Source organism: Labrus bergylta, chromosome 1 (genome assembly GCF_963930695.1).
Source record: "Labrus bergylta chromosome 1, fLabBer1.1, whole genome shotgun sequence".
Lineage (NCBI taxonomy): Eukaryota > Metazoa > Chordata > Actinopteri > Labriformes > Labridae > Labrus > Labrus bergylta.
In genome coordinates, this window is record NC_089195.1 from 34761557 (window position 1) to 34787963 (window position 26407).

A 26407-nucleotide genomic window follows, 5' to 3' on the forward strand; every position below is an offset into this window, starting at 1 on the left:
TATAACCAATTTTAAATGTCCTGCTTCCAGCATTTCTCATTGTCTTCTAAACGTTATCTGCGTTAGTATTCCGGCGCATGCGCTGTCGTAAATGTAGCGCTCCCGTCTGATCTCCTGCTGCAGCTCCGACACGTTCAGCTCAGTCAGACCAGTGAGACACCCGGACACGACGCACAAAGTTTACTGTGGATACTCGTGGTGGATATTTGACATTTAATGGTAAGTTTTGAGTTATTTTACGATGTTTAAAATATAGTGATACTCTGTGTTATATTTTACAACATAAATGAGCCTTGTTGAATTACGGAAAACTATACTAAGATGTGAAGCTAACTTTAGCTAACACGTAGCTAAGTGAAATCAGCTACATGCAGAGGCAGCTAACTAGCCTTCAGCCTGCTCAAGCTTCACTGCCAAGTAGCACAGTCAAGTAGACTGACTCGGTCAAATTAAAGCTGAATTACTGGAGGAAATACATTTGTGCTTATACTGAAAAGACGAAAGGACGTTATATTGCATTAAAAAATAACTTCCGTAAACCAGAAGTAACTAAACTAAAATATTGTGAAGACTTAAAAAAGACCAATGTCTTTATGTTTGTCTTTATTTTTTATCTATGGGAGTTATCTGTTGTTTTTAAGTGCATATCTTTTATTTCTGTATTTATCAACTGGTTTTCCCTGGCACGCGTGGAAGAGGTTCATGCACGAGCACAACGTGGACAGTCTAAATGTTGTGTCTGTATTTAAGACTCACAATAAGACACAAAGTCAGTAAAGTAGCTGTCATGTTCTCTGTCATGTTCTCTGTCATGTTCTCTGATGAGCAGACACAGAAACCACCGCGTTACAGAGCACGCTTCATGACAACATTACGCGTGTGAGTGCAGAGGGGGGGAGGGGGGAGGGGTACTTTGCTCAAGCACGGTATGGGAAATAGAAGACCAAATGTCGACAGATGATGAAACACTTCCATCATTTTATTAAACAAACTAAATAGTCTTATGTTATTTATCTTATTTACACGACGGCATGTCATTTCTGTGTCATGTTCGTTTACAATTCTCCTCTGCTCTGTGTTGCGCACGGCGGAGTTTCGCCCCGATGCACACATACACACAAACAGACGCTTACGCGCACACAGGTGAGCACCCTTTCTCCAGTGGAGGTCTGGGTGTGTGTGGTTGTGTCTGACGGACGCACACGCAATAATAAAAAGTCAGAACCATCAGAAAATAAAGTAGTCTGCTTAGTTGACTTCGGACATGTCTGGGTATGTCTCTCTCTCTGCTGTTAATCAGGAGATGCGCTGTTAACATGCGGCATTCAGGGGTGCTCAGATAATGAGAGATGCATTCATGTGCGCTCAGAAACGGGAGTTGCAGGAACAAAAACTAAGCTGGACAGACCGTTACAAGTTAAAATAATTGTTCAGTTGTTATATTGACTGCTGTCATTAAAAGTAACCCATGAACACCATGATTCCTTTAAGTATCTGTGATGAATCGATATTGAATTGTGAGGTTGTGGACAATACCCAGCTCTAATAACCAGGTACTTTATCTTAAGCCTTTTGTAAGAGTATCCAAATGATTCAGTTTTAATACATTTTCTGCAGATTGAAGACAACATGCAGATGGAAAGACAACATGCAGATGGAAAGACAACATGCAGATGGAAAGACAACATGCAGATGGATGATGACATATTGATTCCACCTTTGATGAGGACAGAAAGCATGTTTGTAAGTAAAAATCAAGTTTTACATGCTTTTTATATTTTTTGTGGTAGGAACATTAGGTATGATATGAATTTGACAAAACTGGAAATTAACACAAGTTCAGATTGAACAATAACATCCATTACAGTGTTTCCCCTACCATTATATTAGGGGGGGGTGCCCCCCGCCCCCCTTGAAGGTCAAGTCAAGTTTATTATATTTATTTTTTTAAAGATTTATTTTTTGGCTTTTTGTGCCTTTATTGTAGAGATAGGATAGTGGATAGAGTCTGAAGTCATTTAAGGATACCTTTCTGATAGAAAAGGACAGCTGTCATTAAAAGTAACCCATAAACACCAAGATTCCTTTAAGTATCTGTGACGAATCGATATTGAATTGTGAGGTTGTGGACAATACCCAGCTCTAATAACCAGGTACTTTATCTTAAGCCTTTTGTAAGAGTATCCAAATGATTCAGTTTTAATACATTTTCTGCAGATTGAAGACAACATGCAGATTGAAGACAACATGCAGATTGAAGACAACATGCAGATTGAAGACAAAATGCAGATGGATGATGACATATGGATTCCACCTTTGTTGAGGACAGAAAGCGTGTTTGTAAGTAAAAATCCCCCCCCCCCCCCAACGCTGTAAACCTAGGGGAAACACTGCATTATCACTGGTCTAGTCCCATTAGAGTGGTCACAAAACTGTGGGCTATTCCAGTTGCCTACATTTTGCAATTTCATTTTAGAAATATATTTTTTTAATGTTGCTGCATATATGCCTGTTTCTTTTGTAGTTGACCAAAGAAATGCTTGAAAGCAATCATTCTTCCAGCAACATCAGTGAAGAGGAATATGTCCCAGAATCTTCAGGTGATGACAGTTCGGATAGCTTACCCTTAAACCCACCCAAAGGACGACAGAAAAAACGTACAAAAGTCCAGGAAAAGAATGGTTGGGAGGCAAATTCCAGACAAAACAGTTCCATTGATGACGGACTTGACTTACAGAAAAAAAAAGAGGATACAGATTCTGAATCCTCATCTCCAAAAGGGAAAAAAATCAGACACACTTACGGCATAAAACAAAATACTGAACATGATCAGTCTTCAACAAATGACAATTCTCTTGTTGTTGGACATGTTGCTACAGTAGACGGGTTAAAAAAATATCACCAGAAGAGAAACTATTGTCTTTTCTGCCAGAAATCTCAAACAAAAATTTCACGTCATCTGGAACGCTCTCACCAAAAGGAGGTAGAGGTTGCTGCTGCAGTCATGTATCCAAAAAGGTCTAAAAAACGGAAGGATCTTCTAAATCTCCTTCGTAAGCAAGGAAATAGGGCTCACAACATTGAGGTACTAAAAAATGGAGAAGGGACACTGGTACCTTGCAGACAACAAATTGACCAACATGCCAGCCCAACAGAATATCAACACTGTTTTGCTTGCTTTGGACTATTTAAGCGAAAGGCACTTTGGAAGCATGCAAAACGGTGCGTACTAGCTGAAAAGATTCGCAAAACGTTGCCGGGAAAAACAAGAATCCAGAGCCTCTGTGCTGGTGCTCAGCCAGTTCCGAAAGAAGTCAACAAGAAGGTATGGGCTCTTGTTAATAGAATGACGCAAGGTGAGATTGTGCAGGCAATAAAAGAGGACATTTATATCATGAAAGTTGGAGAAAAAATGTACAACAGACAGCGCGAATCTGCTTCTCAACATGACAACATCCGTCAGACATTGAGAGGCCTTGGGAGACTGCTAGTTGTAGGAAGGAAGGTGACCCCGCTGAGGAAAATAGCAGATTATATCAACCCTAAAAACTTCCATCATTTCATTCGTGCCGTCAAAGAAGTAACAGGATATGATGAAAATATTAACAAGTTTGAGAAACCAACTTTAGCCACAAAGCTGGGTCAGAGCATACAAAGAGTGGCCGACATAATCGAGGCTGAGGCTCTCGTTTCCCAGAGTAATGAAAAGAAGATGCACGTCCAGGAGTTCAGACGCATGTACACTCTTAGCTGGAACGAGCTGATCTCTTCTGCTGCATACCGTACACTGGAAGAAAACAAATGGAACAAACCGAAGCTGATCCCGTTAGCAGATGATGTGAAAAAGATGCACATTTATATGACTAACAAACAGAAAGAGGACTATGAGCAGCTGTCTAAAAAGAAAACACCAAAGAATTGGAGTAATCTTGCTAAAGTAACATTAGCACAGATTATTCTTTTTAACAGAAGAAGAGAGGGAGAAGTCTCTAATATGTATTTGGAAACATATGTTGCCAGGGACAGCTCTCCACTTAATGAGGATGTTGCAGAAGCACTTTCAGAGTTGGAAAAAATGCTGTGCCACCACTTTGAACGAGTGGAAATAAGAGGGAAGCGAGGCAGAAAGGTGCCCATCATCCTTACTCCAGCTATGGTCAAATCGCTGGAGCTACTTGTGACTTCCAGAGACTTGTGTGGTGTGGTTGACAACCCATACTTATTCGCCAGGCCAGGATTTGAGACAAGACTAAGGGGGTCTGACTGCATCCGTGAGTTGGCAAGAAGTTGTGGGGCCCAAAAGCCTGAAGCTTTCTCCTCAACAAAATTGAGAAAACAAGTGGCCACTCTGTCCAGAGTGTTGAACCTTAATGACACTGAACAAGACCTACTTGCAGACTTTCTGGGACATGATATCAGAGTACATAGAAAGTTCTATCGGCTCCCAGAAGGGACTTTACATCTGGCAAAGATTAGCAAGGTACTGATGGCCTGTGAACAAGGCAGATTGGCAGACTTCAAAGGGAAAAGTCTTGACCAGATCTCTATCAGCCCCCAAGGTAAGAGTTAATTTGATTTGCAGAAGCTGAATTTTTCATGTCTAATTTTCAATTTCACTATCAAAGGATTTAATCTTTTTTTTTGTCTTGAAGATGGAACAGAAGCTCTTGAAGAAAGCTCTGGGTTGTCATCTGAAGATGAAGAGCAAAAAGATAATCCAACAGGTATGTCTGTGTATGGTTCACATGTGTGAAATAATGACATAACAAATTACACATGAATACAGTGAGCCATATCTACAGCGTGTTTACATGAACGGGCCGGCCGGCTCCTCCCCTCGTGTATAAAAGTGGTTTAATTGAGGGACTAGAGAAAAGAAGAATAACATACTGTACTCACTGCTTAACTGTGTTTCTAGATCACGCTCATTTCAGGTAAATTTACATGCAGTGTGAAGATACCAGCATAATAAAGATCGCTAGCATTAGCATGCTAACACAAAAATGCAGCGTGAGTTGTTTTGGTTTCATGCTGGTGCTCAAGGCATCAGCTGGATCAAAAAAAATATTTTTTTTTTTGATTAAAGGCATATTCTGCCTTTAATAGTTACTAATGTTAATGTACTGTTCTTTCTATGTGTTGTACTTCACAAGTGTTAACGTAAATGAACAGTCAGCCAAACTCCTTTTCAAGAGCCAGGACGTGAGCATGCTTGCTCCTTTAATGACTTCTTCAAAGTAGACAAGATGACAATGAATCGGAGTGAAACTAGAAAAGAAAATACAAGCTGCATCTAGTAGTTGACTCTGAGACAGTAGTAGAGTGTAAATTTACATTAAATTTCTATAAACTTACAATAAATGTACATAAAATGTATCAATATAGACTATCAAACATGTAAACAACAAGTTAGACTTTCAGCCATTACTTTCTGAAGGATTCACACCAAGGAGGACTTAGGATTCAACATGGAAGCCCTTACAGACACCACCTTGCTCCTTCTCTGTTTACACACTTTCTACTTCCCTTTTCCTGCTTCCTGTGTCTTAACAGATTTCAAAACAATAACCATTTATTCAAACGACGAGGAAACTTTGTCCTTTAACATAAAACACATCAAGGGCAGAACAGTTAACATCCCACATTTATGCACAGCATTTCTGAATATCTATACACATTGATGACATATAGGAAGCCTTTTTCCCCATGAAAATGTACATTTCCTTTTTTGTTGTTTTTTCAGTTGGAGAAGAGGAGGGCACCTCAAAGCAGCAGCTTGAAGACGAGCAAAGCTCAGAAGGTAAGCATGAACTTGGGAGATAATAGCTTGTTTTAAGTGACTCTCAGTAGGTCCATAGGCTGATTAGAGTCTGGATATATCATGACAGTGTAGTTGAGAAGAATTATCATAATCTGAATGTGGATCTTGGTTGTTTGCATGTTTTCCCGAAGAGTTGTCGGTGACTGAAGACAGAGGGAGCACCCCAAAGAACCTTCAACAAAACAGGGCCTTGAGAGGTAAAAAAGTGAAGACCCTTTAGTCCTATTTTTCCCTTTTTACTGTATGCACCAATGTGATTAGTATGTACTAATGTTCATCAAATCAAGATATCTGATCTGTGTTTTTAGGAAGAGCGTCAGTAGCCAGAGGGAAAAAGGACACCTCCAATCATCATCAGGAGGAAGAGAAAAGCTCAGAAGGTAAGCGCAGCATATGCAGTTGGAGTTTTTAGACCCCACCTGTAGCACATTGCTGTCTGGCCATATGCCTGATTTCTTTGCTTATAAATGTTTTCTAGAAGAGTTATCGGTGACAAAAGACAGACAGAGTACCTCAAAGTGGCAGTTTGGACGAAAAACAGCCTCTAGAGGTAATAACACAGAGACTCTGACATTATTATTGCAGACTACACACCAGTATGTTATTTGGGGTAATGATATAGCCTTTCAGCATTGTCATCGTGATGAGCGCATGCGCAATAGTCACATTGCAAGAACATGCGATGTGAAGAAGAAGAAAAAATCCGTCCGGAGCCGAAAAATATATTTGAGTCTTTCAATTAAGTTTATGTAGCCTGTCTAAGCCCATTCACATTATTAATAGATCTAAATGAGCATTCATTTATATATTTTACCACATTACATGCAACAACTCACATAGTTAGAACACCTTCTCAGCACTCTGTTATCTCACCTGCTGTTATCAGATAATCTAAATACGTGCCAAGTGTTTTTGTATAGACCTAGCTGCGAGCACAAGGCTGAACCAAAAAGGTTGACCTGGACAGGAAGTCGGACAAGGAAATGCACAGAGCATCCTTTTAAATTTCAAAATTAAACTCCAGATCATATTTTCTGCTACGCTACATTGTGCCACCATCTGTAATTCATGATTTGATGCCCGTTTATGTTCATTGCCTATTGAATATTTTTAGGAGGAGCTTCAGTGACTCAGGACAAGAAGGGCACCCCACAGCAGCTGGACAACAAGCAAAGCCCACAAAGTAAGAAATAAACTGTCTTTTGATTTTACCCAAAATATAATCTTGTCAAAAACTCCAGTTTTTAAACACTGTTTCAGCACCGTGTGATTAGAGACCAAAGGTTCTACTCTAAAAGATCCTTATTAAAAAACCCAGCCCATAACAAAAGTTCATTTATGTACAAATGGCTATGGCTATATATAAATTGGTTTTGCTATTAATTATGCAGCAGTGCAGAAGAATGAATTTAATATCTGAAATTTTCTATCAATTTGAATGCTTTGGCATATATTAGTCTTATTATGAATAAATGTACACAATAACAAATAAATTATGAAATTATTGTTAATCCCACAGTGTTCATTTATTCCACACAAACTGATCTTGCCCAATGTACTTGTGAGTTGGTCATTTATTTACCAGGGGGATTAAAGTACCGTAAAATCCGGAATATAAATTGCCCCGGTATATAAGACGCACCCTGTTTTGAAGGTCTCTTAAAGAGAAAAAAACTTTAAACTGTTTTCCTGCGTGAGGATTTATATTGTGTTCAGTGATGTCTACAACGTGCAGTTTCTGTGCCGCTGTGTCGTTCTTTTAGTTCCGTTTGTTTTCACTTTCGGGAGTTTGCGTTCCTACTAGCTACAGTACGGTAGTTGAGCTCTCAGCCTGCAGGGAAAGTTGGCAGAGGTACAGACTCCTAGCTTGTGAGTCGAGCTGCCCGACTCCGCTGGTCACTCTTTCACTTTAATATTGGACTCTTTCAATCAAAAGAACAGTCAACAAGGTTTATTTACAGAATAATATACCACTGTTTTCTGTAAATGTAGATTATGACCTCGTGAGGGAGAAAAGATGTGGAGAAAGTCACACAGCCAGCCTGGTCTGTGTCGCCGTCTTTCCCAGCACAGCGTGCAGCTTTCAATAAACAATGGATGGGGTTTTAATAATTTCAGGTTGCAGTGATAGGGGCAGCGGCATCCGCGGTAATGACGGCGTGTGTTTCAGTATTTTATACTGGTATATTGGTCACACCGGTGTGTAAGACTATATTAAAAGTGCGTCTTATACACCGGATTTTACGGTAATTATCATAATTAGTGAAGACATGAAGCAGCTAAACAATTGTCACTGATATTACCTATAGTCAATGCCTCTGGGATGTTGAATGGTAGCAATAGTGAATCGGGGAAATTTAGACTGTCTTTCCATTTCCTGTTGTTTCAGAAAAATTTAATTGAGTGTTTGGTATTTCTTTCTTGTTTTCTTAAAAATATTCTTTACAATCTTGTTTCCTAGGAGAAAGAAAGCCAAAACGGATGTGGTCAGAAGAGGAGGTACAGGCAGTTGAAAAGTCTTTGATGAGATTCATCAGAATGGGTAAAACACCAGGTAAAAAGGACTGCGAGATGTGTATTTCAGCCGCAGACGAAGCGCTGGCCCAGAGAGACTGGAGGGCAGTGAAGTTCTATGTTCACAATAGAATAGTTTCAGAAGGAAGGCTTTAGTTTATGACTTCTTTTAGGTTCATTATGTTATTAATGTCAATAATGTAGGCATTCACAGTTAATGTTCTTTAGCACATTTTATTTAATTGTATTTTTTATTGTATGCTTCTCCAGCTCATTTTTCTAAGCAATGCTTTTATTGATTTTGCTCTAAATGCTGTAGGCAGCAATTTGAAAAAAATGATACTATTGTGGCATGTTACTCTTTGCTATTTATTCATGGTAGATGCTGTAAGCATTAACACGATATTCAATATTTTCATGGTAGATGCTGTAAGCATTAACACGATATTCAATATTTTCATGGTAGATGCTGTAAGCATTAACACGATATTCAATATTTTCATGGTAGATGCTGTAAGCATTCAAACGATATTCAATATTTTCATGGTAGATGCTGTAAGCATTTACACAATATTTAATGTTTTCATGGTAGATGCTGTAAGCATTTACACAATATTCAATATTTTCATGGTAGATGCTGTAAGCATTTACACAATATTTAATGTTTTCATGGTAGATGCTGTAAGCATTCAAACGATATTCAATATTTTCATGGTAGATGCTGTAAGCATTCAAACGATATTCAATATTTTCATGGTAGATGCTGTAAGCATTCAAACGATATTCAATATTTTCATGGTAGATGCTGTAAGCATTTACACAATATTTAATGTTTTCATGGTAGATGCTGTAAGCATTTACACAATATTCAATATTTTCATGGTAGATGCTGTAAGCATTTACACGATATTTAATATTTTCATGGTAGATGCTGAAAGCATTCAAACGATATTCAATATTTTCATGGTAGATGCTGTAAGCATTTACACGATATTCAATATTTTCATGGTAGATGCTGTAAGCATTCAAACGATATTCAATATTTTCATGGTAGATGCTGTAAGCATTTACACGATATTTAATATTTTCATGGTAGATGCTGAAAGCATTCAAACGATATTCAATATTTTCATGGTAGATGCTGTAAGCATTTACACGATATTCAATATTTTCATGGTAGATGCTGTAAGCATTCAAACGATATTCAATATTTTCATGGTAGATGCTGTAAGCATTTACACGATATTTAATATTTTCATGGTAGATGCTGAAAGCATTCAAACGATATTCAATATTTTCATGGTAGATGCTGTAAGCATTCAAACGATATTCAATATTTTCATGGTAGATGCTGTAAGCATTCAAACGATATTCAATATTTTCATGGTAGATGCTGTAAGCATTTACACAATATTTAATGTTTTCATGGTAGATGCTGTAAGCATTTACACAATATTCAATATTTTCATGGTAGATGCTGTAAGCATTTACACAATATTTAATGTTTTCATGGTAGATGCTGTAAGCATTCAAACGATATTCAATATTTTCATGGTAGATGCTGTAAGCATTCAAACGATATTCAATATTTTCATGGTAGATGCTGTAAGCATTCAAACGATATTCAATATTTTCATGGTAGATGCTGTAAGCATTTACACAATATTTAATGTTTTCATGGTAGATGCTGTAAGCATTTACACAATATTCAATATTTTCATGGTAGATGCTGTAAGCATTTACACAATATTCAATATTTTCATGGTAGATGCTGTAAGCATTTACACAATATTCAATATTTTCATGGTAGATGCTGTAAGCATTTACACAATATTTAATGTTTCATGGTAGATGCTGTAAGCATTTACACAATATTCAATATTTTCATGGTAGATGCTGTAAGCATTTACACAATATTTAATATTTTCATGGTAGATGCTGTAAGCATTCAAACAATATCTAATATTTTCATGGTAGATGCTGTAAGCATTCAAAGATATTCAATTTTTTCATGGTAGATGCTGTAAGCATTTACACGATATTCAATATTTTCATGGTAGATGCTGTAAGCATTCAAACGATATTCAATATTTTCATGGTAGATGCTGTAAGCATTTACACGATATTTAATATTTTCATGGTAGATGCTGAAAGCATTCAAACGATATTCAATATTTTCATGGTAGATGCTGTAAGCATTCAAACGATATTCAATATTTTCATGGTAGATGCTGTAAGCATTCAAACGATATTCAATATTTTCATGGTAGATGCTGTAAGCATTTACACAATATTCAATATTTTCATGGTAGATGCTGTAAGCATTTACACAATATTTAATGTTTTCATGGTAGATGCTGTAAGCATTTACACAATATTCAATATTTTCATGGTAGATGCTGTAAGCATTTACACAATATTCAATATTTTCATGGTAGATGCTGTAAGCATTTACACAATATTTAATATTTTCATGGTAGATGCTGTAAGCATTCAAACAATATCTAATATTTTCATGGTAGATGCTGTAAGCATTCAAAGATATTCAATTTTTTCATGGTAGATGCTGTAAGCATTCACACAATATCTAATATTTTCATGGTAGATGCTGTAAGCATTTACACAATATTCAATATTTTCATGGTAGATGCTGTAAGCATTTACACAATATTTAATATTTTCATGGTAGATGCTGTAAGCATTTACACAATATTTAATATTTTCATGGTAGATGCTGTAAGCATTCAAACAATATTTAATACTTTCATGGTAGATGCTGTAAGCATTCAAACAATATTTAATATTTTCATGGTAGATGCTGTAAGCATTCACATGATATTCAATATTTTCATGGTAGATGCTGTAAGCATTTACACGATATTCAATATTTTCATGGTAGATGCTGTAAGCATTTACACAATATTTAATTTTTTCATGGTAGATGCTGTAAGCATTTACACTATTTTATCTACAATTTTTGATTGATATTTGTGTAAATACTTTGAGCATTCACAGCATGTACTCTTGCAAATTTTTTCCATACTACTGTTGTAAACCCCGCACAGGAATTTTCTGTGAATTCTTACAATAGTAAATATAATACTAAAGATGCCATGAACTTTTTGTAAAGAATAGCATTAGCCAGTGCTTGCCAGAATAGTATCAATAATATCATTGTATAGAGGAATATATGCTGTCAAAGATGGCAGCACTTGTACCAATAACTTTGTAAAATTCTGTTGAATCTGTTAAGCACTTAAGAAGCTTTTACAGCAAATGTTTCTGTGAACAAATAATTTTAAATTCTGCCTACAATTGTTACTCTGAATACATTTTTTTTTTAGCTGAACTTGTGCTTGTGCTGTGGGCTTTGCATTAAAGTTAAATATTTCTACTTGACAGTTGGGCATTATTGTCTGGATTTCCATACTGTTGTGGTGTTGTTACTACAGGTAATCGTATCGAGGAGATGCATTTTTGAAGGGGAGAGGATAATGGCTTACATAGTCCAAGGATTGGTGAACGATGGGTGTTAGTTGGGAGGACTGGAGAGGTGCAGAGACAATAGCCAGGTGTGAATGTAAGGACTAGAATAAAGCACAAAACTGCAAGATCTCATAAGATTACAGCTTTATTTGGCATAACCATGCGAGTATACCACAGCAGATGACAGTATTTTATGTGAGTTGTTGGGCTGGGGTAGACAGACTGGAGAAGGTGATTTTCTTATGGAACCATGATGTGGCCATGACAGCGAGAAAGGGAGCAGGCTCAAAGCACAGACACAGTGACAGACACAGTGACAGACAGGGAGGCGGGACACAAAGGTAAGGGTGAACACAAAGCAAATACTACATAAGAAAACCTTTTTTACATGTTATTCTTTTTTTATTCTCATTTCATTCCTCACAAAAAAAATCTGGAGTATGGGATAAAACAGATGTTTTGACCATTTATAGTAAACAAACTGACCCCTCACTTACTTTGACGGGTACACTGAGTTTTTTTGTAGTTGTACCACAGGAGTGATAAATTTGGTGTTTTTCAGGTTCACTATATAGTTAATTCAACTCATGAAATCTAATAAAGAAATGCTAATGAGAATCTTTTGAAGGCTACTGGTGGCCCTAAAATGACTAGTGAATATATGGGAATTTGAAAATGGACCTAACAAATGATGTAAAAATCTATTGGACTTTAAAAATCAGTAATTCCTCCCCCTCAATTAAATTATTAACTCTGAAGTGAAATAATTAAAATAGTTGTTTTTTCAAGTTCATGGATGTATTTCATATGTTTCTATGATATCTAGAAAGTAGGGCCCTCAAAAGGATAGCAAATATAGGAGGTCTTAAGAAGGTAACAAATACAAGAATGTGTGTGTGTGTGTGTGTGCAGGTGAATGTTAATAACTTACCTGCCACAACAATCAGACGTAAGGTGGAGTTATGACGTCCTCTTGTGTTCTGAGCTTCACAGTAATATCTCCCACTGTGATCAGCACTGAAGTTAGAGATGGTGCAGATCTGTCCTGAAGCTGTTGGTGAGTCTTCATCCTCCTTGAACCAGGTGTAATTAGCTGCTGGGTTAGCATCACTGCTACAGGTCAGAGTCACTGAACTGCCCTCCACTATCTCAGCAGAGGGACTCACTGACACAGAGGGAAGCTTTGGAGCATCTGGAGGAGAAAACATCTGTTTTAATTTCTCCTCAACATTAAAATGTTTGAATTGTCAAGATGAAAAAACTGAAATAATATTAGAGACATATCACATGAACAGAAAAGGGGATACGAATGATCCTGTTTTAATATATAGATAATTAATGATTCCTTTAAGTGACTCTGTTCCAGCAGCTACAATCACAGTCAAGACATCTCATAAAAACACTGAGTATAAGAACATGAAGCACATTAAAACAAGTGGATCAATTCAAACAATCTATTCTCACTAAGACAAAACTACTGATGACTCTCTCTTTATGTCTCAGTTTTAGGGACGTATCCCTCTGCTGCCCCCTTTTGGGTGGTGGTGTGTAATACATTCAGGAGTGTTGTTTTCCAGCTCCCATCGATGCTCCTCACAGCATCAGATGTTAGATATGATGTCGCATGACGAAGCATTGAACGCTTCTTGTCCACACTGGATCCATTAAATGTTTATTTCTCTGCTCTGTGAATTTCAGTTTCCCTTTGTAAACAGTATGACATCTAGTGCTTTTATTTTGAAGTTGAACAAACAGAACTGTGTTGCTTTAGTCTTTGCTGGCGGAGAGCAGAATAAAGTTTTGCCTCCATGTTATCAAAAGTCACAGCTACAGGTCAGAGTCACTGAACTGCCCTCCACTATCTCAGTAGAGGGACTCACTGACACAGAGGGAAGCTTTGGAGCATCTGGAGGAGAAATTTACAAACAATTTTCATTTAGTTTGAAAATCAATGTATGGTCAAACTTTTTGAATGTTAAAATGAGGAAGAGTTAACAGGTTATAAAAAGTAAAGTCAAACACTGTGGAGTGCAGCTTTAGTTAATCAGAACTTCTCTTACTGTAAAATACTCCAAATATTTTCACTGTTTGTGAAAAATGATGCAGACGGATGTTGAATGTATGAAAACGTTAAAAAACACATCATAAGACTTAGAAACTTAGTGAGACAAAACAATCTAATTATAGAAAGAAACAGAAGCAAACATGTCTTTAACAGTTTGCATCATATCTAACACTCAATCTAAAAAACCTGAATATTATTTACAATTTAAGCCTTATCCAAATACGTTCAGTGATGAAAGTTTTAGTGAGGATATACAGTACCTGACACAGAGAGAAGGAAGATAACCAATCCACTCACTGCTGCTTTCAAACTCATAGCTCCTCTCATCCCTGTGTGACTTCAGAGAAAATAAAACACATTAACAGAAGGTCTGTACATGTTTCAATAAATGGCATATCATTGAATAGTTCTACTTACAACAGGGAGGAGATGTCGTCTCTACAGCAAATGTTCCTCTGTGGTCATCAGGCGGCAGAAGTCAAGCTGTTAAAGTTTGTCTTCCTTCCTCTTCACATTATGAATATGCATGAAGTTACAGACTGGCGTCCAGTACTGATGTTATTTTAAAAAGAATCTAAGGCACTAACGAGGTTGGCTTTCTAAGGATAAGAATATCAAGAATCTTTAATGTAACTCCATGTAAAGACACCATCAGACAGCAGTTCAGATAAAATGTGTGAGAATGCAGCCAATGAAACGTGTTCAATCAGCAGCTGCAGCAGATGATAAGCTTACTTGGTTTAACTATGGGTGCAAACAGGCGGAGTTTGAGAGAAGAACCACAACTCTGACCAAAAACAAAAAGATGAATTTTGAACGTGCAAGTACACTGGCAGGATGTTAGAATAAGGCAGTGGTTAAGTTGCCCCAATCTAGTCTAGCAGAAATTGAAAATGTTCCTTTATGACTTTAGAGTCTGTAACCTGATGCACACTGCCTCAAAAAGATTGTTTTTCAAATACTTGATAAGAGTTACCTGTGAAGCAGTTGATGTTTTTAACAAACCTCATGACTTATTAAAAGGAGAAACACCTTGTCTGCAAGCAACTCTTTTGATGTTTCAGCTCAGCATTATGAGAAAGCAGATTGTATGAATGGAAACTTACAGCCCTAAAGTCCAGTTCGTTTGACCAGTGAGAATGCTCCGATCCTTCCTTGGCCATGGCATGATTCAAAGAGGTGTGCTTCGGCACGGTACAGTTCATGCATGAGCACAAGTACACAGGTACACAACGTGGACAGCCTTCATTATGGAGACATCCCGGAGTGTGACTCAATGACTCAAAATAAGCCACAAAGTCAGTAAAGTAGCTGACATTTCTTTTTTTTTCTCAAGTAAGCCTGTCTTGTAAACTAAGCACGCTTCATGATAACATAAAGCCATGCCTGTGTTGTATTACGACCTTATGTACAAGAGGTAAACTTGCTCAGGCCCGGTTAGTCCTTGAGCAGTGTGAGTGCAGGCCAGCAGGGGAATGGGGAGGGGGGACAATCATGCTTAAGCACGGTACGGGACAACTTTGCTAGTGTGAGCGTGCCCTAGGCCTATAGCAGCAAAACTAGGAGCTGGTCCATACCTGAGCCAGCCCTAAGTATAAGATTCACAAAAGTTCTCAACCTTTTCTTAAAAGGATAGAACACATTCATGATTGAATTTTTTTAATTAGTCACAGCGCCACCTGTTGACAACAAGAGGTCACTCCGTCCGAGCACTGTTTCCTTTGCACTAGTCATTGCTACACAGTTGCTTGTATCGCCCTCAAAATCACTGTTGACCATCCAAAGACTTTGAACATACAACATTTACAAGCACAAAGTCCTGCGTGGAAAGCTGTTCCCTTACGGACAAGTTGTTTGCCATCAAACAGGAAGTCGTTTTTTCACGGGCTTAACATAGTCGTACAGAAAATCGTTACGCATATTAAGCTTGTCAGGATGGACAAAAAATCCTCTTACAGTGTTTCAAAAGACCCAACAGGAAGTCCATAAATTAAAGTTGAACTTCACAATAATGGCCCAAAATCGTGATTTCAGCCTTCCTATTTGAACGAACTTGGCCGAGGGCGCCCATCCGATTGGTGCAATCTCAGTGTCAGTGCGTTCTAGACAGGCTCAACATATCTTGTTGTGCGCTGCACGTTATTTTGTCAAAAGGCGTGGCCGTGGCATGCGTTTTGGCATCTTGCCAAAAAAGTAAATGCTTATATCTCATGATACGGGACCCGCCCTGAACACATCCATGTTTGAAATTTTCAAATAAGTCACAGCGCCCCCTGTTGACAACAGGAAGTTATTTCTACTCAATTAGCATTAGCCATTGCTACACAGTAGCTCAATTCCCCCTCAAAATTGGTGTGGACCATGCTAACACCGTGGCCATACAAGACTTTCAAGCTCAAACGCCTACGTCCAACGCTGTTGCCATACGGACGCGCTGTCACCATTGAACAGGAAGCAGTTTTTTCACGGGCCTAACATAGTCGTTCAGTCCCGAAACATATAATCCTGGTAGCAACGTCAAACATTTGATACCATTTAAGTGAGTGGGCGTGGCTTAATGGCTCAGTGGCGCCCCCGACAATATTTCAAACATTCAGCCCCCGCAGCACGTTGGACCTATTGTTCTGAATGTTACTATGCATATCCATCTTGATGACACCTACAATAAACCCTCTTGCACTCATGCTCAAAATCCAACAGGAAGTCCACAAATCACATTGCCATAAACAGGAAGTGGCTGTAACTCTTGCTAACTAACGGCTAACTAGCTAAACTCATAAAACCGTTATGTCAACCAAGCAATTTCACAGAATAGCTCGCGCTAACGGTTTACCAGTTAGCTAGCAGTCATTTTGTTAGCTAGCTATTGCTAACAGTTAACTAATGTTAGTGTGCCCTCAGCTGACATAAATGTTACTATTTTCCAGGCGGCATCGCGAGCTAGAGGGGATATACAGGTATCTAATGAAACTGCACGAAATACTGCACGAAATACTGCACGAAATACTGCATCCATTGGTACAACATGACATGCTATCATATCGGGAAGAGGGGTGAATAACGTTCTCAAGTCAAGGTAGTTTAAAATGTCTCATGCATGATGGGCTACAGAGCCTGTCTAAAATTAAGGCAATGCTGCCATCTTGTGGTGACTATCCATGATTGAAATATTTTAATTTAGAGTGTGGTTCCAATTTGTTCCACAAGGAGGCGTAACCTCCAAGTGAGACAGTTTAGTGTGCTCGGTAGCAGAAGCAGGAAAGGAAACACACCTGTTGCTATTATTTCCCTGTTATTTACAGGTGAGTAAATGTCACAAATCACATACATGTGGTCTACATATTCTTCTATAGCATGTGGAAGGTAACGCCATCCTTTAGTTTGTGTCAGGATGTGTTTTAAATTTGTTTTGAAGGTTTTCTGGTACTTTAGCTATGATGCTCATGAGCGCTAGCTTTGCTCATCGCCACGTTCATATATGTCTGTCATGGCTTGTCCCTAGCGCCCATGCTCTTTTGCTAGTTTTGTAAAGCTCCTGCATATCTCTTAAAGTAACCGTGGCTTCATGAAGACTGTTTGTATTCATATTTTGTACTTATATTCATGTAAAAAGTGTAGCGCTAACTCCGCTAGCTTCGCTGTTTCTCTATGGAATTTCCCATGTTATTTGTTGGCATAATGCTATGCGAGGATAAACTGGAAAACTGTTTTGCATTGATACGAATCGATACGAAGTAGCAGAACCGAATTATTTTATATTCGTGAAAAGAATAATAACACACAGAAACGTTTATTTTGTAGTTTTGAGAACTTTTGCATGTAATATAAGACAAGTATAACTTTATATATTTTTCTGTGCATATTGTGTTGAAGTATGGATGAAATGCTGTTTTTGAAGAAAGAAAATGAAACAGAAATACAGTTTAAGTAAAACTGAAATACATAAATATATTAAAATTAAAGACTAGCAGAAGCGAAAAATAAAGCTAGTCCGAAAGCATTCATCCGTTCGACACAAACTCTATGTCAAGTGTGTTCAAGACATGTTCAACACATCCCGTTGTGCTCTGCACTTCATTTCATCAAAGGGCGTGCGTTCAAAGTTTGAAATGCATTTTGGCAACTTGCCAAAAAAATAAATGCTTATATCTCTGCCATGCAGTGTTCAATCATATTATAATTTCTCATACATGATACAGGGCCTGCCCTGAACACATCCATGTTTGACATTTTTTGCATAGTCACAGCGCCACCTGTTGACAACAGGAAGTTACTGCTTCTCAGTTAGCATTAGCCATTGGTGGGGATCATGCAAACACCTTGGCCATACAGCACTTTAAGCTCAAACACCTACGTCCAACGCTCTCGCCATACAGATGCATCATTCGCCGTTAAACAGGAAGTGGCTGTAACTCTCATATACGTTGTCTGTTCTGCCTCAAATTACACAATCAGGGTTGGCCTCTGAACACACTGACATAACAATAGTTTAGGGTTAGGGTTAGGGACCTCAACTTTAACCATAGCGCCTCCTACTGCAAGGAATAAGTACTACAGACTGCTCAATTTGCTCTATATTTCATAGCTATCATGTCAGTGCCAGCCTGAACTGTTCTACGAAAACATTTTCTGTGATCTGTGAACACAAATGTACAGGATGTGAAGGAGTCATGAGACCGGGCGGAGAATGAGCAGACTGAATATGCCAGTTTAAAAAGATGTGTTTTGAGATGAGATTTGAAAATGGAGAGAGAGTCGATGTTACAGATTTGTGGTGGGAGGGAGTTCCAGAGGTGGGAACGCGACACTCCGAGAGGCCGAGAGAGTACAACCCTGCAGATATTATTCAGAACAGACTGAGACGTAGCGTGAGGCTGTATCGTTAGCGGTGTCATAGGTTTGACAGGTTTTCTTTGTTCCTTTTTCAGAGCACATGAGTTATTAATGTCTGTCAGGACCCAGAATCTTAAAAAGTGTAAGTAGTAGTTCTTTAATTAGTTTCTGTTTTGAGGTTTTCTGTAATTACCTCCCTGAGGAGGTGAGACTCACAGATTCCCTCAATTCTTGTAAATCCCTTCTTAAAACATACTTTTACAGACTTGCTTTTATGTGATGTCCTCTTCTTAATGTCTTCCTACTGGTTTTACTCTTAGTATCTTCTTTTACTTCTTACTGTCCTTTTATTTATGCTCTTATCTTAACTCCTTATGTTTTAACTTGGTCATTTTTTTATCTTACTTTGTCTTTTTATGTTTTTACATGAATATATACTTTTTATTATTATTAATATTATTGTTTTTTTTATCCTTTAATCACTTGTTTCTATTTCTTTTACTGCTCTTACCTTCTTATTGCTGTTATCTTTTTATTTGTTTTTATCTCTTTTAGTTTCTTACATCTTTTTAAATCTTTGGTCCTCTTGGTGTCAGCTCGTGTTGTTGGGTTCTTGTTTCCTGGGTTCTTCTGATGGTTCTTCTGATGGTTCTTATGATGGTTCTTCTGATGGTTCTTGTGAAGGTCGGGTTATATATGTCTGTTTGGTATCGTGCACTTTGGGTTCTTTTCTGTTGAATCTGTTGCATTTGTTTGTTGTTGCTGTTGTTTCTGTTATTCTGTGTTTGGTTTCGTTTGCTTTGTTCTTGTTTTTGCTGTTTGTCAAAGCACTTTGTAAACCTGTGTTTTTAAAAGGTGTTATATAAATAAAGTTATTATTTTTTTGTCGTCTAACACGCTCACAGTCTGAAATAAAAACCTGTTTTCTGTAATGATAACTGTGTTTGTTCTAAAAGGGGGAATCCACTCCCACGCACTCAGCAGCACAAAAAACAATTCACTAGAAAGATTCAGATTCAGATTTGACTCCCTGCATGTGGCCTCTCAAACATCCAGAGGTGATTCAATCATTTGCAGTAACTATTGATCTCGATGAATGTACAGGATCTCTGAGATGAATGCTGTTTCTCATCCTCACAGGAGCAGGATCATTTCCTTTCTCCGACAAATGATCCCTTGTTATTTCCTGTCCCTGATCACATAAATGATTGAATCCTTGTTGATATAAAGGTTTGTTTTTCCTGTTTTGTTGTCCCGGGGACTCCTGCATGCATTCAATTTCTGGTACCACAGGGACCTATACGGGCTGCAGGGTTATTTTTGAAAAGGGACTAAAACCACCAATGTGACAGGAAAACGGCAGAGCATTATGCATCCACTCTATTAGGAACTCTATTATCGCAAATGTCAAAAGTATTTGAAGATATCTAAATCCTTAAACCAGATGCATGCAACATGATGATTTGTGTTTTTCTTCCTTGATCCAACAGCGCCATCTGGAGGGCAGACTGTTAATAAGAAGGAACAAAACACATCTGCACAGATTATCTATCAGCTCTTTTTAAGGACTTGCATGGTCCGGGGCCCTTTCTGAATAGTCACAGTTCAGTAAGCAGTACGTACTATTCAGTATGGAGTTTCAGTATACTGAACTTTCGTGGTCATTCAGTGGTCATTTTTTGTGTCCACCTCAGTATACTGAACATTTCAGTATGGATACTAACTTCCGGGTTTTATGCAGTATCGATCGGATGCGTGCTTTCAGGAAATTAATTGTGTTTTACCACCCACAATGCTGTGCGAAAGTAAACGTAAAGTATGCAGCCCAGGGCACACACAGGTCGTATCCGAATTGTCAAGTACATACTGAATCTTTCAGTATGCAGTACGTACTATCCGTGCTGTATACTGTTAGTACCTACTATTCATTATGCACACACAGTAGGCAGATATTTGTTCCTACTTCTTCTGATTCATTCAGTATGGAAGTGACGTCATTTACGTTTCCCGAACCCGCATTCACCCGTTTTTTTTGTTTTTGTTTTGTTTTTTGTTTAGCTTTATTCAAGAAGAGTAATGCTCATATACAGTCAGGTAAACAAAAAACAATATTACAATGTAAATCAAGTAAAAGATTAAATAACTAAATCACATACAGTACATAAAGGAAAGTACAAATGAAAGACAGTAATATACAGAATATAAAATAAACCAATAAAGACACATTTAAATAGTGAAATCATTATTTAAATAGTGAAATCATTATTTAAATAGAGGGGGAAAGGTTTTATAATAATGCAGGTATTTGTTTTATTTTTTGTTGTTTATTTAAAGTAGTGATTTCAGTCAGGACTTTAACTCTAGATTAAAAATTGATTGAATTAATCCACGCTCGTTTGTTTTGATTTGGAGGCGGACGTGACGTGACGATTTACGTTTAATTTCGCACAGCATTGTGGGTTAAATACAATTAATTTCCTGAAAGCACGCATCCGATCCATACTGCATGAAACCCGGAAGTTAGTATCCATACTGAAATGTTCAGTATACTGAGGTGGACCCAAAAAATGCATACTGAACTGTGACAATTCGGATACGGCCCTGGTCTCATGTTTCCTGGGTCCAAACCAAGATCTCCCACGACCTCTCTCCACCAATCACCCTGCTGCTGTCAGATTTTCAAACCGGTCCTCTCTCTTCTGAAGTCAGTTTGTCATTTCAGTGCGATCGCTGTGACCCCCCTCCGCCCCGATCACCTCCAGTCCAGCTCAGCAGGGTTCAGATCCAGACTCAGAAACCCACTCCTCATCACATCCTGACTTCTTCTATCACCACCAGGGTCTAGACTCCTTAGGGGGAGTCTATCCTATCCTGCTGTCGGCCTCGCTTCCCCTCTGAGTTCTTGAAGTCATCATGGCGGAGTCTAATCAAAGATGTTACATATTTATCTTTTCCTAAATCATTAAATAAATATTTGTAAACTCTTCCTGAAGTCTCTCCTGATTTAAATATTTTATGAATGAAGCCACAGTGAATGTGTGGATTTATTAAAGTCGACTTTATACACAAAGCTGACACTCTGGTGAGCTCTGATCCTCTGATACCAGTTTCCCACACAAAGTAACTCATCAGAATCGGAATAATGAAATCCTGCAGCCAAAAACTAATCCTGACTATTTAATTATAGTAATGCTTTTTTAAAAATAACTTGCTGGCTTCTCCCTCAGGCATAATGTCACCATGTGCCTGAGGAAGGAGCAGGGTTGACACAGAACCCGAATTTAAAACTTAGAAATAATTCTAGTAAAAGTCAAACAGTGTTTTTTGGGGCCTTTTTGCCTTTATTTTGAAGGACAGCCGAAGAGAGACAGGAAACATTGGGAGGGGGGGCCTCCAACCAGCATTCATCACCATTATGTTAAAAAATAATCTGACACATTCAAGTTTTCACAGGAAGATTGGAAAGCTTAGCAGTGCGACATCATTGAGTACTGTCAGATGGGACCCCCCAAGGGAGGCTTTCAACTGTCATTGTAAAATTCTGAGTCACTGCAACATGTGGTTTAAAGTTTGTCAGTCCTCGGTTTGGCCCCCTACTGACCAGGGGCCCCAAGCAGTGACCTGCCTTGCCTGTTGTTGTCAAGCAGCTCCTCTGTAAATGGGGCCGGGCCTTAAATTGGGAAGGGCACTTATTTAAAGTTTTACTGAAACCACCTGGTTGGAGATTCATATTCTTGTTGTTTTTGCACGAGGGGAAGATTTTACTTTTTAACCCCTCAGGTACAAAATAACTACTCAGTTCTTGGTTTCTTTAAGACACCTTTAAAATAATAGTTTTTTATTTCACTTAAAAAGATTTATAGACCAGAACTTTTACTTTTACTCAAGTCAATAAAAGTAACTGTACTTTTATTTGAGTACAATATTCTTGTCTCTTTCCAACCCTGCAAAGTAATTACAGTGTGGTGGTTTTTTCTTTTTAACCTGGTGTTTTGCTAATAATACCACTAGGTGGCAGCATACCTCTTTTTTTACGGCGAGGTAACCATTACTGAGCAGCAAACACCAATGGTACACTGGTTGTAAGTGAAGCTTTGTCAAGCTAGTGTGAACTACCCGCAACATCCGGACATTTCAACTTCACAATAAAATCGTGAATTGGACCGATTACTTCCTCAGTCAGATGATGAAAAAATATATGTGGTTTAAACTGGTGAAATGTTTAATCAACATAAATGTATATTCTAACGTTTTTTGTTGTTCTAATACAACAAAAAAAATTGGTTAATGAGAGCTTCAGATGTTAGTCTGATTACATGCACACTGTTTACCAGAAATAAGAACATGGGTTATTACCATAATGTGCCCACCAACTCCTTCACTTCCAGCGCCTCTGCTTTTTGTCAACAGGCAACTGCTTGGGGGCCCTCAGGCCAGTAGGGAGGCCCCCAAGGGCTGCTAAACTTTGAACCACAGCAGTAGCTGTGAAGGCGGAACAGAGGGAGATCATTTCATCCCCATTACGCCTCCACAACATGGGGAGGGGGCAACATCATATTTAAGGTGAAACGTCACAGGAACCTTAATATCCTGAAGAAAGTGGTAGCTAATCAGCTGTGTGACTTTCTCCATGACAACAGTTTATTTGAGGAGTTTCCGTCAGGATTTAGAGTCCACCATAGCACTGAGACTGCACTAGTTAAAGTTACAAACGATCTACTTCTAGCTTCAGACAGCGGACTTCTCTCTGTGCTCGTCTTGTTAGATCTTAGTGCTGCTTTTGACACCATTGACCATCAGATCCTGTTTGTACATGTTCATGATAAGTCCTCTATGCACACCAATGTTTGCCATGGAGTGCCACAAGGTTCAGTGCTTGGACCAATTCTCTTTACATTATCTATGCTTCCTCTGGGAAATATTATGAGGAAACACTCCATACAGTTTCATTGTATGCAGATGATACTCAGCTTTATGTATCAATTAAGCCCGATGGCACCAGTCAGTTATGTCAGCTAGAAACGTACCTGAAGTACGTTAGGACCTGGATGACCAGACATTTTTTGCTACTTAACTCAGACAAGACTGAAGTTATTGTGCTAGGCCCTAAAAACCTCAGAGAGACTTTTTCTAGTGATTTAACTGTCCTTAATGACATCAGCCTGGCATCTAGCACCACTGTAAGGAATCTAGGAGTTCTTTTTGATCAAGATATGTCCTTTAGCTCCCACATCAGGTAAATTTCAAGAACAGCCTATTTTCACCTTCGTAATATATCCAAGATCAGGAATATCCTGTCGCAAAATGATGCAGAAAAACTAGTTCATGCATTTGTTACCTCCAGATTGGATTATTGTAATTCTCCTTCGTCAGGGTGCTCTGGTAAGTCTCTAAAGACTCTTCAGCTAGTCCAGAACGCTGCAGCTCGTGTACTGACCAGAACTAGGAAAAGGGACCACATTACTCCTGTGTTGGCTTCTCTGCACTGGCTCCCTATACAGTCTAGAATAGAATTCAAGATCCTTCTTCTCATTTACAAAGCTCTAAATGGCCAGACACCATTTTATCTTAAGGAGCTACTAGTGCCGTACTGCCCCTCGAGAGCGTTGCGGTCCCGGAGTGTAGGCCTGGTCGTGGTACCTTCAGTCTCTAAGTGTACTATGGAGGGTAAAGCCTTCAGCTATCAGGCTCCTCTCCTCTGGAACCGCCTTCCAGCCGGGGTCCAGGAAGCAGAAGTCTGTATTTTTAAGAATAGACTTAAAACTTTCCTTTTTGATAAATCTTATAGTCAGGGCTGGTGCTGGTGTAGACCAGCTCTTAGTTATGCTGTTATAGGCTTAGACTACCAGGGGAACTGGCACCTTGAGCTCCTCTCTCTCTCTCTCTCTCTCTCTCTCTCTCTCTCTCTCTCTCTCTTTGCATATACAGTGCATCATATTACTGCATGTATCGATCTGTAAATCTCAGTCACTAACCACCTACTTTCCTGGGAGCTCTTGAGCTCTCTAAGGCTCCTCAAGATTGTTGGTTGACGGCCTGCCTGAACAACCCCGATTATTATTGATTATTATCATTTTGAAAATAATACTAATGTAAAGACAAGAAAACATATTTATATTTTCATCTCTTTGTACAGTTTATTTAATGCAGTGTATAGCTTCTGTACAGTTTATTTTAAATCACTTAGCTGTTACTACAACTTATTTATTTTTTTTACTTTTTTTTTTTTTTCTTATAATGTTATTCTATTTTATATATAATTTTAACTTTTTTTGTAGAAGCTGACTCAGGGAGAAACGCACAAGAATTGCAATGTACCTGTACTGTCCTGTACCTGTACAAATGACAATAAACATTTATTCTTCTTATTCTAATGTGAGCATTGTAAATAAATAAAAATCCGTTTATATTTCACTTTTTTTGTTTGTGTGTCAGATTATCGCCACTGTGAAAAATGGGGCTTTTACTTTGAAATATAACCGGAAGAGATGCGTTCGATTCTTTTCTCACTTGACCCCCCCGGCAGTCTGGTAGTCTCCACTTTACTCGCAACATCCAGGCGGGTAGCAATGTGAGAGCAGGACTGCTGCTTTTTTCTTTTCAGAATAATAAGTAACCCCCTCACAAATGAGAAGCTAAAAGGAGAACATTTTAAAACAATGATTAAAGGAGACATATCATTAAAAATACACTTTTACAGTGTTTTTGAACATATGTTTGGGTAACCTGAGAGTCTACTGACCCACAAAATGTGAAATAAACCCATCCAGTCCTTTGTTTGTGGTCTGCATAAGTCTTACAACTCAGAGAAAAACGCTCCGTTTCAAATGTGGTCTCCTTGTGATGTCACAGTGGGATTCTGGTAAAAAAAAAAACCCTCCCCTCCCCTGGTATCTCCACCCATGGACTCCACCCCCAGACTAGAACAAAACTTTTGCACAGGTCGGCCATTTTTATTCTCTCTACAGAGGAGTGATGTCTACGGGGAAAACTCAGGAGGGGGTCATTACATTTAAAAGACACACACACCAAAACGGAGCTTTCTGAGAGTGCTGGTTTATACAGGGTCACAAACCTCCTCTGGTGCTTGTTTCATGTTATATTTTGACCAAAGCACAGCACAGATGTTTCAGTGGTTCTCAAACTATGGTACGCATACCACCGGTGGTACGTGGGCTCCCTGTGGTGGTCCGCAAAGAAATCTCCACAATATAAAAAAAAACCTGTTCAGCATAAAATGACATTTTTTATTTTTGTTGTGCTCCTATCTTATCTGTCTTGTATCTATTGAGTTGTATTTATATCAAATGTCTTTTCTCCTCTAAATTAATCTAGTTTTTGCAACAAACAACTTTAATCTGCTCAATTTTTGCTCGCAGCGCACAGACATAAAGAACAACAGGAGTACGCCTCACATTTTGAAAAGTTCCACTCAATATTCCGTTATAGTTCAGTACTGAAACAACAGCAAGCAGCTGTAGACCTACATTAACAGATATTCTGTTATTTATTGGAGTTCAGCACAATCGGCAGCAAGCAGCTGTACATTTTTAAAACGGAGCCAGGAGAAGCTTCAGTTTTGATGCATGTACGGACAGTCGCTCACCCTCTCTCTCTCTCTCTCTGTAGCTCTGAAGCTGATGTGATTCGTTTCTCTTTTGCTGTCTTAACACTCTGCAGGAGTCGAG

At 38.5% G+C, this 26407-nt stretch overlaps 1 protein-coding gene and 1 pseudogene across 1 annotated transcript; one reads left to right on the forward strand and one right to left on the reverse strand.

The window, feature by feature from the left end:
- Window positions 1-906: 906 nt before the first annotated feature.
- Window positions 907-8997, forward strand: LOC114921443 (uncharacterized). The gene is made up of 10 exons (XM_029281423.2): window positions 907-1743; window positions 2218-2340; window positions 2525-4559; window positions 4653-4724; window positions 5744-5800; window positions 5953-6018; window positions 6130-6201; window positions 6300-6371; window positions 6936-7004; window positions 8283-8997. Exons 1-10 carry the CDS (start codon window positions 1630-1632, stop codon window positions 8489-8491), a joined length of 2889 nt encoding a protein of 962 aa, XP_029137256.2. The 5' UTR covers window positions 907-1629; the 3' UTR covers window positions 8492-8997.
- Window positions 8998-12061: 3064 nt separating this feature from the next.
- Window positions 12062-26407, reverse strand: part of LOC109979166 (carcinoembryonic antigen-related cell adhesion molecule 5-like) — a 28858-nt pseudogene continuing 14512 nt past the window's right edge.

What these genes read in the sequence shown, in the direction of transcription:
- LOC114921443 (XM_029281423.2), top strand. Translation starts at nt 1,630, where the DNA reads ATGCAGATGGAAAGACAACATGCAGATGGAAAGACAACATGCAGATGG. An exon ending in TGAGGACAGAAAGCATGTTT is followed by an intron (nt 1,744 to 2,217) that starts GTAAGTAAAAAT and finishes CATTTTCTGCAG; the next exon opens with ATTGAAGACAACATGCAGAT. An exon ending in GGAAGAGAAAAGCTCAGAAG is followed by an intron (nt 6,202 to 6,299) that starts GTAAGCGCAGCA and finishes AATGTTTTCTAG; the next exon opens with AAGAGTTATCGGTGACAAAA.